Source organism: Gossypium raimondii, chromosome 3 (assembly GCF_025698545.1).
Source record: "Gossypium raimondii isolate GPD5lz chromosome 3, ASM2569854v1, whole genome shotgun sequence".
Lineage (NCBI taxonomy): Eukaryota > Viridiplantae > Streptophyta > Magnoliopsida > Malvales > Malvaceae > Gossypium > Gossypium raimondii.
Window position 1 is genome coordinate 20,940,353 of NC_068567.1, and position 12,541 is coordinate 20,952,893.

The 12,541-nt window shown below is 35.8% G+C and overlaps 1 protein-coding gene across 1 annotated transcript; it reads left to right on the plus strand.

The window, feature by feature from the left end:
• The first annotated feature begins 866 nt into the window (after positions 1-866).
• On the plus strand, positions 867-5,063 carry LOC105793837 (protein FREE1). The gene is made up of 10 exons (XM_012622695.2): positions 867-1,779; positions 2,069-2,155; positions 2,269-2,400; positions 3,115-3,246; positions 3,356-3,421; positions 3,511-3,621; positions 4,086-4,178; positions 4,291-4,321; positions 4,569-4,639; positions 4,752-5,063. The coding sequence occupies exons 1-10, from the start codon at positions 943-945 to the stop codon at positions 4,827-4,829; spliced, it is 1,638 nt and encodes a 545-aa protein (XP_012478149.1). The 5' UTR covers positions 867-942; the 3' UTR covers positions 4,830-5,063.
• Positions 5,064-12,541: the final 7,478 nt, after the last annotated feature.

The following is a 12,541-nucleotide window of genomic DNA, read 5'->3' on the forward strand; positions in this document are numbered from 1 at the left end:
AATAAGCCTTGGAATGAATAAATAATTAACAATGATCAAAACAATCAAAAAGAAAATAATTTAATTAACTAAGAAATATGGTTCATTATTATTCTAAGAAAATAGAGTTTAGTTCATATTGAGTTGAAAAATTACACAAGAAAATATTTAAAACAAACTTGCATCAATAAAAAATAAAAAGAAACAATCTAGAGAGAAAGTAGTTATAAAATTTATGCCTAAGCGCTCTAGATCTCTTTTTCTTCTTGTCTTTGCAAGTTTGAAGTTCTTCTTAATGGGAGAGAGTTGTTCTTTATCCCCAAGTTATTCCTCCTTGTTTTTTTTTCTTAAATCTAACCACCCTTATTTTTTGGTTCTTCAATCGCATCGCTCCATCGTATGCAGAAGTTGTAGTGGAACGTCCACTACATTGAATTAAATTTGGTGGAGTGAAAGACTTTTGTTCACCACTTTTGGCTCTTTGCTGCAAGTTTTCTTTTCTTCATCTATGACCAAAAATAGAGAAAGAAAAATAACAAATGAATCCAAAGTAATTATAAAAATGATAAAAACAAGCAAAAATAAAATAAAGTATAAGTAATCTAAAAAACTATAAAATGCAATAAAAAGTAACCTAAATGTTAAAATTAACTCCTAAAATACTATGAAAATTATACTAAATAACTCTAAATATGAGAGTCATCATACTGCATGCAATGTACATGATATAAGTAGTATTCTCACAAACGAAGAAAAAATAAAAGGGAATGGAAGCCCAGCAGGCTTGGAAAGTTATGGGCTTCAATCCAGAGGGCAATAATGATTAATCATCATTTGGTGTGTGAAATTATTGCCAAAATTAAATTATTTAACACTTGCTTTCGGAAGACGGAATAATAACCCATCAAATTCGGCATAGTATTAGAAGTTAGCATCAAATTCAGGATTCAGAGCAGATCAGCCATGCAACAAGGAGATTTCAGCTCCTCCTATTATCACCCTTCAAACCCTAACACCTCCAACCCATCCCAATTTCATCAATCACCTTACGCATCAGCACCGCCTTTTTCCCCTTCCGATTACCAAAATCCTGATCCCTCTTATGCTCCTCCGCCGCCAACTACCCTGAATTCGCAACCGTCTTTCAATCAGCATCCGATCGCGCCAACGTCGGCTCCCGCTGCCCCTTCTTTCCCGCCTTATGATTCACCTGTCTCCCAGCAACCTTATTACCAGCCTTATGATCAGCATCCTAGCTATGTACCTCCTCCGCCAGACTCCAACCCCAACCCTATTCCGCCATACTATTCAACCCCATATAATCAAATAGGATCATCACAATCCTCTGTCCCTCCTGCTTATGACAACCCCTACGATAATTCCATGAAATTGGATCAAAGCAGTGGCAGTTATTTCGACGATAAATTCGGAGCACGATATAACCAGAGCAGATACGATATGGGATCCGATCTCTATGGTAAGCGATATGATAGCTTTTCACACTTCGGTGATGATGGTGGATACGGTGATGGGGTTTATGCTTATGAAGGAGGAAAGGTGGAGCCTTATGGGGCAAGTGGCACAGCCCCAAAATCATCGACTTGGGTCCAATTCGACGATTATGGGCGGGCCATTAATTTCCCTTCTGGGAAGGACTCGTCAGGTTCATCTTCTGGTAAGATTGTGAGGGCGGTGCCTAAGGCGGAGACCCTGGAAGCCGTAAAGAGTGGGGTCCAGAAGTTTCGGGTTAAGTTGTTGAGTGAAGGTGGAGGAGAAGGCCCCGTGGATGTAATTTGCCAGGTAATTCTTAATTAGGTTGGTTGAATTTGATTTAATTTTGTCTGGAAAGATGAAGTTCCTGGCATCAATTCCAGTATGTTGAATTATGTGTGAATTTAAACTGAATGGCTAAAATGATTTGGAGTTTCGTTAGTTCTGTATGGTTAATCAAACATTTTAGTTCATATTGGAAGTCTCTAGTTCTGTATGGTTTATTTATATTGTTGTTCCTATTAATAGCAGATAAATGCGTTCTTATATTCATCCAGTACTTTAGACTCATAATATAGCTTCATCTTTTTGGTGTCAGATTGGTTTAGATGGTATTCGTATGCTTGACCCTAGCACCAGCCGAACTTTGAGAATATATCCCATTGAGAACATCACAAGATGTGAAGTAAGTTACATAGTATTTAAGTTTTTAATTTTTTTTTCCTTCCTCAATATGTTTTACTTTGTAATTTTCTCTTTTAATGACGTGGCCATTGGGTATATTTTCTTCTTATGTAGGTGACCGACACATCTACTTTTGCATTCTGGTCGAAGAGCTCTGTTGACATTGAACCAAGTCGGATCGGGTTGCAATCAAACAGTTACACTACAAACACCCTTCTGGATATTGTAACAGCTGCAACTGTACAGGTTGGTGTCAGAGAGTTATAATTTTCTTAATTTCTTATGACAGTTCATTGTTTAGTTTCTATCACTTCTTCATTATCATTATCCCCCCCCCCCCCGGGTCATGGTTGGTAAATTCTCTAGAGTCATACTTTGGATGAATTCTGCATTCCTGCAAATGGACACAAAAGCTGACTTAAAATGCACACTCGGTAAATAATTCATGGAAAGACATACACACACATATGTACAAAGTCTACTCATTTCTTTTCAGGAGTCTGGAGAAGGAAAATAGTGAATTATCATTTTGCATGGTTTATTGTAGCTTAAGAAATATATAATCTGCAAGAATAATTACCATTCTCTTAAAACGACCATTAGGAATTTGACAAAAGTGCCTATCAGAAGAGAGAGCAATGGCAATATATTCTAGTTCATTTACAGCGGTCAAAATTTTTAAAATAATTAGCCTTTTAGTCATGTGAAGGATATGGAAAATTGTCATGCTTCTTCTATCAGGTTTCTGTAGCCTTTAGGCTGTAGGCATCTGTGTGTTTCTAGTGTTTGAGGCTCAAAATGTTTTTCTTTGGAGATTTTGTTGCTTTCTTTCCACTAATCCTCTATCATGTATGGCTTGATTCTTTTTTCATTTGTTGTCCTCTGATTGGTACTTCAGAAATACGTTCACACTTGCATGTGTAAGTCTTATGACTCTATTCTTTCACCTTTTAATTGCAGGTCAAGGAGATGGGTGGGAGAAGTCGGCCTCCTGACTCTCTAAAGACTACTGAACAACCTTCAGAAAAGAAGAAAGGATTTGGTGATTGGATGAACTTGATGAAGCCTGGCACCGAGGAGAAAGATCATTGGGTAAAATTAGGGTCCTAAGGAAGTTTTTTTTAAAACCTGTTCCGGTCAAATAGAAAGAATATTTAAAAAGTTCATAATGGGCTTATTTATGCATTCTTCTTCTGGTTAGGTCCCTGATGAAGCTGTTTCAAAGTGCACTGCATGTGGAACTGATTTTGGAGCTTTTGTGCGCAAGGTATCTCATTCTGTGTTAATGAAAAGGGTTTCCTGCTTGTGTTTCTTTTGGATTCAAGTTTAATGCTCTATTATCCTTTTTTCTCTCAGCACCACTGCAGGAACTGTGGGGATATTTTCTGTGACAAATGTACTCAAGGTAGAATCGCTCTAACTGCTGATGAGAATGCTCAACCAGTTAGGGTTTGCGACCGATGCATGGTAAGCTTATTTATCTGTTTCTTATAATTTCTTTCAAAGCTAAACGGTGTATGTTGCGGTTTCTCCTGTTCATGGTTTTCACAACCAGTTAGGTATTGGTGTGTGGTCATTACTGTGGGTCAAGGACATATTATATAGGTTGTTAACTTGCTTGATTGAACATTTAGAGAATCTGCATTTCTAGCTGTCTTTTAATTTTAAGCCTATCATTGGGTGACTGACCAATGGAAGGGTTATGAAGGATGAGCAGTATCTACTTTCATGTGGATTAACCATGAAATATTTTCCCTGCTCCTTTATAGCTTTTCTGTTAGTGGTTTAACCATGGAAGGGTTGAGTGCAGGAAAGAATGAACATATAATATTATTCGTAATCCCTTTCTGGAGAAAGGAATTGTCATATGTAAACTTGCTATTTTTCTTGGTCAATATAACTTAACATTTAAGCCTATTGTTGTGTTAAAGGCTGAAGTGACTCAGAGGCTGAGTATTGCTAAGGAAACGGCAAGTAAACCTGCTGCTTTACAGAGTCATGAGGATCTTGCTAGGAAGCTTGAGGTATGCCTTCGTTTTAAGATTGATGATTATAGTGTTCATCTTACATTAATTTATTAAAATCTGGATCAGTTAATTCCATGAATTGTTTGGTTGTGATGATTTTATAAAACAGGAGATGGAAAAAAATTGCAGAGCATCATCAGGTAATTTCTTGTACCCTGAGTGGTGTTTTTATCATTTCTGCCCATCGAAGAAATTAAGTTACTGAACTTAAATTCAATAATTAACTTTTGAGTTATTTTCACGAATGAATATTTGTATATTATTATATTAGTGAAATAAAATGCAAAAGGGTTACATATTTATGTTTAGTTTAAAGTGTTACCTGGATAATGGAAATTTGACCCTTCTGAAATGGACAATTTAATTTGATCTTGATGAAATGGTCAGGTTCCAAGTCAGATGGATCTGATAGACGGATGAAGGAGGTTGCCTGTCCTATCTGCACCGTTCATTTGCAGGTGTGTGTGTGTGTGTGTGTGCAATCCATGGTCATTTCTGGATTGCAAAGCGGATATTGAAGTGTTATGTTGTTGTAGATTGTGTGTCTGATTTGAGTGAGAAATGTTGCAGGTCCAAGTTCCCAGCTCGGGTTCTGAGACAATTGAATGTGGGGTTTGCCAGCATCCTTTCCTTGTTAGTGCCCATTGATCTCCGGTCACCACCCAACCTTCTTTAATTATCTCAATTAATTTCTCCTTCTATTGATTTCATTATTAGTCATAATTTGGATTAGTCTTGTGTATTCCTTTTCATTGTTCTAAATAAGAGACTAAAACCCTGTCAAATTTTCCAGTTCTGTGTATATTAAGTTTTCTGAATCTCGAGTCTTGTCTTTGTAAAGTTTGACAGATCCTTACTATAATAATTATACTTTGTTCTTTAGATTGTTTCTTTTAACTTTTTATTATTATTATTTTCCAGTGTATAATGATAATCTTTAATATAAAAATTAAGCTAAAATAGATTATTGTAAAAATAGGATGATTCGAGGCAGAAAAAAAAAGAGAAGTTGAAATAGCGTCAATTGAAGATTGTAGGCGATCTCCTCCAAATTGAAAATTAAGGTTCTGAATGATTTAGGGAAGCAGTTCTTTTAAGAAACAAATTGCTTTTCTTTTTTTAATTTAGAAATGTGTTGTAAATGAGAATATGTTTTTTAAAATATGAAAATATGTTTAATATTTATTTCTTTACAATAAAATTATAAGACATAATTACTAAAACAACAAATAAAATTAATTTAGATAAACATAAATGATAGAATAGAAATAAAATAATTTTATTTTAGTCAATTATATTTTTATTTAATTAAAATTGAAAAAATTACATCTATCTGTAGCCTGGGACCTGAGTTAGGATTTGGTATTCAAAGAGTGTTTGAAAAGAAGATTTTAAGGACTTCAATTAGGATTAATTTATAAATTAAAACTTAAAGCTTCAAATTTTGATAACATTTTTAGTGAAAACAAAATAAATATATATCTATTTATTTTAAATTTTCAGTAAACTCGGATTTTAAGAATTTTTCTAGAAAATCAAAATGAGGTCCTTTTAAAGGTTTTAATGGAAAAAGAATATTGTAAAAAAAAAATTCAATTGAGCCCAGACTAAAAACAACTAGTTATGTGATTGTTGACGTGAAACTTCAAAAAAATAAATTGGTTAACCTGCTTACCAAAAAGAATCACTGTTGAACAACGAACCATGACCTGATAAAAAAACGATCGAATTGGTTTTTCTATTTTTGGGTTGGCCCAAACAGGAAAAAAACTCAGTAGCCCAAAACCTTTAAAAATCGGTCCAAATCATTTAAGTTTTGTTAAAAATGTTTTTGGAGTCGTAACCTAAACAGACACTTTTGAATTTTAAAAAACCTAAAAGCAATAGTTTTTTTTTAGCTTTTATACTCTAATATATTTTATGTAATATTTATTGTACAGCTCATTTTGCCCGGCCCAGTACCCAAATAAAACCAAACAAACCCAATTACAACCCAGCCCAATCTACCGCCCCATCAACCCACTTGCCTGCAGAGAAGTGACAAGCAAGAATATAGATTAAAAAACATTGTAAGCCATAAAAACTTTTGTAATTCGGGGGGGGGGGGGGTTGATTTTTTTATTTTTGCTCTTTTTCTTTTCAAAAAAACGAATGAGAAATATAAAGCAATCATATTTCTAAGGTATTTTTTTCTTGTGTTTATTTGTTTACTTCTTTTTTAATAATCTAACGAAATAAAAACAAAAAAGGGTTAGATTTACCTGTTTTAGATCGACGGCGAAAGAGAGAAGCGGAAGGTTTTTACCCCTTTCGGCCCGATTTGCTGATATCTCGGTGTTTCTAACTCCAGAACGAGACTCCTCAAGAAAGGGCATTTAAAAGGGGTACTTTTGGGCTCACGACCGCTTTCATACAATGGCTACTGGGCCGAGACCCAAGTGGCAGGCGGTATTGACGGCCGGACTCTGGCCGATTTTTGGGACAGGAAAGGGAGTTTGGGAGCTTTTTTTTAGTTTTTTTTTTTTTTGTTTTAAGAAAGGGAAAATTGAAAAAAATAAAACGAATTTTGGTTTATATAGTATAAACGAAACTACGTCGTTTCAGCTGGGAATTTTAGCGCCAAAACGACGCCGTTTTACAGGACCCGACTCGCTCTAGGGGGATCCGCGTGTTTTCATTCGGAGGGGCAAATTGCTCTTTTAGCCCCTTCGCTTTTTTTTAACGTTCGCAATCAAGTTTTTCTTCTCTTTAAATTCCCCCTTTATTTTGTTTTTTGATTTCAATTTAACCCCCGCTGGAACGACACCGTTTGATCAGCGGGGGATATTTTCCTCCTCGGTCCTCGTCCTTTCAGGCGCGTCTTGATTTTAGTCCTTTTGTGTTTTTTTATTTTTAATTTCAGCCTTAAAATCTTGTTTACTTTTTGATTTAATCCTTAATTTGATATTGTAATCATTCTTCCTATTAAATCAATTATTTTAATAGTATTAACATTGTCATACCATATTATTATTTATTATTAGTATTATTATCCTCATTTCATTTATGTATTTTTTATTTTTTATTCTAAAAGTTTGTTATATATATTACATACACGCACATATTTTTGTAACATATATACGTATACCTTTAAAAGTTGTTATAAATTTATCTTTATATTTTATTTTTTGATATATGCATATAAGTACAAGGATTTTTATATATATACATACTTATGTATTTTTATATTATATAATTTACATACGTAATTATATATATCTACATGTACATTTTTTTAATTTTCATAAGTACGTGTATATGTCACGAACTTAGAGTTTTCCCATGCGATCCGTGCTGCCTTAGGCAGTTTCTTTGCTTAAAAACGCCAAAGCCAGCCTAACTCGCAATGATAAAGGATTCAACAGAAAAAACGCCTAAGTCGGCCTAACTTGCAATGATAAAGGATTCAACAGAATTCCCTTAAGGCACCCGCGAAGAACAGCAGAAGAACGAAGTAAGAACGAATATTGAAAGATGAGCGAAAGCCACAGAAAAGCAAGAACACTTGAGAGAAAAGTTTGAGTGAATACTCTCAAAATTCTTATTGATAACTTAATGAATTACAATGAGCAAAGAGGTCTCTATTTATAGTTGAGCCTCAAAGTACATCAAAGGCTACAATTAAAAGTTGTATACAATTAGAACTCTAAGACACAATTAGAAGCTGTATACAATTAGAACTCTAAGATTACATAATCATATTTTCTTGGATCACCTCCCATATTTACCAGGCTCTTGGGATGGGCTTTTAATCTCTCTAGGCAACGGGCCAGTTTGGTTGGGCCAAATGACCTCCTTCAAATACGATGGATCGCACAAGTTTGTGATGGTTGCGTGCTCCCATGCGCAACCCATGACATTCTCCCCCACTTGTTCTAGCGACGCCCTCGTCGCATCTTTCTTATGGAACTGGTTAATCTTCCCTTGGAACTGCCACAATGCCTCGGCAGGTTCCCAACTTGCTTCACTATCAGGAAGTCCCTTCCATCGTACTAAGTACTCATGCCGTGGTCGGTGGTACTTTTGTCTAATTACTCGATCTGCCTCAATGTTTTCGACTTCACGATCGTACGACACCTTTACCCCCATCGGTGCTCGTTCAGACTTGCCTCGATTTGGATCCTCTTGATCCCCATGAAAGGGCTTAAGCATGCTTACATGGAAGACTGGGTGGACTTTAAGTTTTGCTGGCAGCTCAAGCTTGTAGGCCACCTTGCCTACTCTCTTCACAACTTTGAACGGCCCCTTATACCTTTGCACAAGACTTTTGTGCAAGCCAGTATATCGCAAAATCAAGTGTAGTTTAGCGAGGACTGAGTCACCCACTTGAAATTGCACATCCTTTCGTTTTTTATCAGCCCACTTCTTCCTACGCTTACTTGCCTTGTGTAAACAAGCTCTAGCCAAGTCATTCTTCTCTTGCCAATCTTTTGCGAATCGATAGGCTGCCGGATTTGGTCCTGTATAATGGGTCACAACAGCGTTGGGTGTGAGTGGCTATTGACCCGTCACTATTTTAAATGGACTTTGATTCGTGGCCCCACTTCACTGCAAGTTGTATGAGAATTGGGCCACATCCAACAATTTTGGCCAATCCCTTTGTGTGGCACTTACGTAGTGTCGAAGATATGTCTCCAACAATGCATTCACTCATTCAGTTTGCCCATCGGTTTGTGGATGCATGCTCATGGAGAAGTTCAAATCTGAGCCCATTGACTTGAACAACTCCGTCCAGAATCGGCCCGTAAATCGCCTATCTCGATCACTGATAATAGACAGTGGCACTCCCCAATATTTCACCACATGTCTAAGAAACAATCGAGCTACTTCCTCAACAGGGTACTCCTTGGTCGCCGGAATAAATGTCTCATACTTTGAAAACCTATCCACCACAACAAGAATACTCCCAAACCCGTCAGACTTAGGCAAACCAATAATAAAATCCATGGATAAACTCTCCCATGGCCTTTCCGGAACTGGCAAGGGTTGAAGCAAATCGGCTGGAGTCTTTAACTCAACCTTGTCTTGTTGGCATACTAGACAAGTTTTCACATAGGTTTCCACATCAGCACCCATGTTAGGCCAGTAATAACGTTCCTCCAAAAGGGCCAAAGTGCGATGCATCCCTGGGTGGCCTGCCCATTTCGAGTCATGACACTCCTTCATGACTTCCTTACGGAGTTTTCCATAATGGGGCACATACAGGTAGTGTCCATGAGTGTATAACAGGTCCCCATCAAGCCAAAATCTTCTTGTTTTTCCCTCCTTGGCAAGCTCAATCAAATTTCTGGCCGTGGGATCATGGGACAATCCCTCTCGAATGCGTTCCAACAAAAAGCCATCAGGTTGACTAATTGCTGTGAATTCCATCTTTCGACTGAGTGCATCAGCCACAATGTTGGCACTTCCTGGTTTATATTCCATTGTAAAATCAAACTCTGCTAGTAAAACCTGCCAACGAGCCTGCTTGGAAGACAACTTTTTCTGGGTTAGAAAAGTAACTATTGGCAACATTATCGGTAAGGACCACGAACCTGGAACCCAATAGATAATGTCTCCATGTGCGCAAGCAGTGTACTACCGCAGTTATCTCTTTCTCTTGGACCGTATATCTACGCTCCGTCTCATTAAGCTTTCGACTCTCGAAAGCAATTGGGTGCCCATCTTGCATTAGTACTCCCCCAATAGCATAATCTGATGCATTCGTGCGTACCTCATAAGGCTTTGCAAAATCCGGCAAGGCAAGTACGGGTTCCTCGTCATTTCTTGCTTCAATTGATTAAATGCCTTCTCACATTCCGATTTCCAATCCCATACCTTCCCCTTTTTCAACATGTCCGTCAAAGGAGTGGTAATTCTAGAGTAGCCTTCTACAAAGCGTCGATAGTAATTTGCCAACCCAAAGAAGGATTTCAACTCCGTTACCTTGGTTGGAGGCTCCCACTCTGAAATGGCTCGAACCTTGCTCTTATCCATTCGTATCTTACCACCTCCCACAATGTGGCCTAGGAATGACACCTCTTGTTGGGCGAATGAGCATTTCTCCTCATTGATGAACAGCTCATTTTCCCTCAAAGTTTGGAACACCTCCCTCAAGTGTCCCATGTGCTCTTCAAGAGACTTGCTATACACCACAATATCATCAAAGTAAACAACCACGAAACGATCAAGAAATGGTTAAAGTACCTTATTCATTAGAGTTTCTCACGCGATCCGTGCGACCTTAGGCAGTTTCTTTGCTTAAAAATGCCTAAGTCAGCCTAACTTGCAATGATAAAGGATTCAACAGAATTTCCTCAAGGCACCCGCGAAGAACAGCAGAAGAACGAAGTAAGAACGAACGTTGAAAGATGAACGAAAGCCACAGAAAAGCAAGAACACTTGAGGGAAAAGTTTGAGTGAATACTCTCAAAATTCTTATTGATAACTTAATGAATTACAATGAGCAAAGAGGTCTCTATTTATAGTTGAGCCTCAAAGTACATCAAAGGCTACAATTAAAAGCTGTATACAATTAGAACTCGAAGACACAATTAGAAGCTGTATACAATTAGAATTCTAAGATTACATAATCATATTTTCTTGGATCACTTCCCATATTTACCAGGCTCTTGGGATGGGCTTTTAATCTCTCCAAGCAACGGGCCAGTTTGGTTGGGCCAAATGACCTCCTTCAAATACGATGGATCGCACAAGTTTGTCATGGTTGCGTGCTCCCACGCGCAACCTGTGACATATACATATTCATATGCTTATATGTTTATAGTATGTAATTTGTACACATATCCATGTACATACCTTTTAATTTTCATAAATATATGCATGCATGCTTATTTACATACATGTGTACATCCATACATTTTTTGCATTTTTTATAATTTTATTCGTTTGATTCATTTGTTTAGTTATTCATTCATTATTTTTTTTAAAAAAAATAAAAATGTTTTAATTTTATTTGTTCGTATACTTATTATTTTGCATATTATCATCCGTCCCTTTTTATGCATTCTTATTATTGCTGCATGTGTACATCCTATCGTATTATTGTTGCTTATTGAGTTAGACTAATTTATCTCGACGCATAAGTTTCAACTTTCAAATAAGCAAAATTTCGTGTTTAGATTCGAGAGGATTGAGCCCAAACGTATTGGGTTCTAATTTTCTTCGTTGAATCTAAATAATCGAGAACGCTCTTTTTAAAAAAAAACATAAAAAGCTCATTATCGGGAACCCCAATACGTTGTGTCCTAACGCATTGGATACGACACGTTTTCTCGAGATGAGGATTTTTTAAAAATAATAATAAAAGCAATATTCAATGTTTAGAAATTTGAGAAATTGTGCCCTAACGTATTGGGCTGCGATTTTTCTTATTTGATTTAAAAAATTGGATATCCTTTTAAACTTTATTGCACGAGTTCTCAGACAAACTCATTTTTGAGGAGGTGAAATATCATACCCTAACTCATTGGGTATTATATTTTCTCTCTCCGAAAAGAGAGGGTCTTAACGGCTAATTTGATTTATCCAAGTTTTTAATACAAGGATCGTATTTTAAAATCTTTCAACCTTCGACACTAAGACACTAATTAATCAACTAGGTACCAATTTTTGGGCGTTTCGAGGGTGCTAATCCTTCTTCACACGTAACTTACTCCTGGACCTATTTTTCTGAATTTCGCAAATCAAAAGCATCGTTTTAATAAATCTAAACCGTTTATTAAAAATAACCATTTTACGAGGTGACTCGATCACACCTCATCAAAAAAGATTGGTGGCAACTCCCACATTCATTTTCGTTTTATCAAAAAAATGGTGTCAACATTTATATTAACTAAATAATTATACTTCTACTTAAATTTATTTCAAATATATAAAATTATATATTTAAATTTATAATAACTATATTTTAAATTATATATTCAAATAAAATTTTACAAATAATTAATATTATTACAAATATTTAAAATTTATATTTCGTATTTTAAAATAATTTTAATATTTTAATATAAATTATTTAATTTTATTTATTGAAATAAAATTACTTATGAATAAATAAAATAAAATTCAACATAGTTTAGAGAAAAACATCATGTCAAATTTAGCCTTTAACATTTACATTTTTGTCAATTTGGTCCTTATTTTTCTTTTTTTTTAGCTAAATTTGTTCCTTAACCTTTTAAAATGAGTCAAATTTGATCATGAACCTTTTGAAAAAAAAGTCAAGATGATGGCTTTTAAATGAGAAAACTAACTAAAATGTTAAATTTTGAAACACTGCAACCTGCATGACAATCCACATGTACTCCATATTGCTTTTT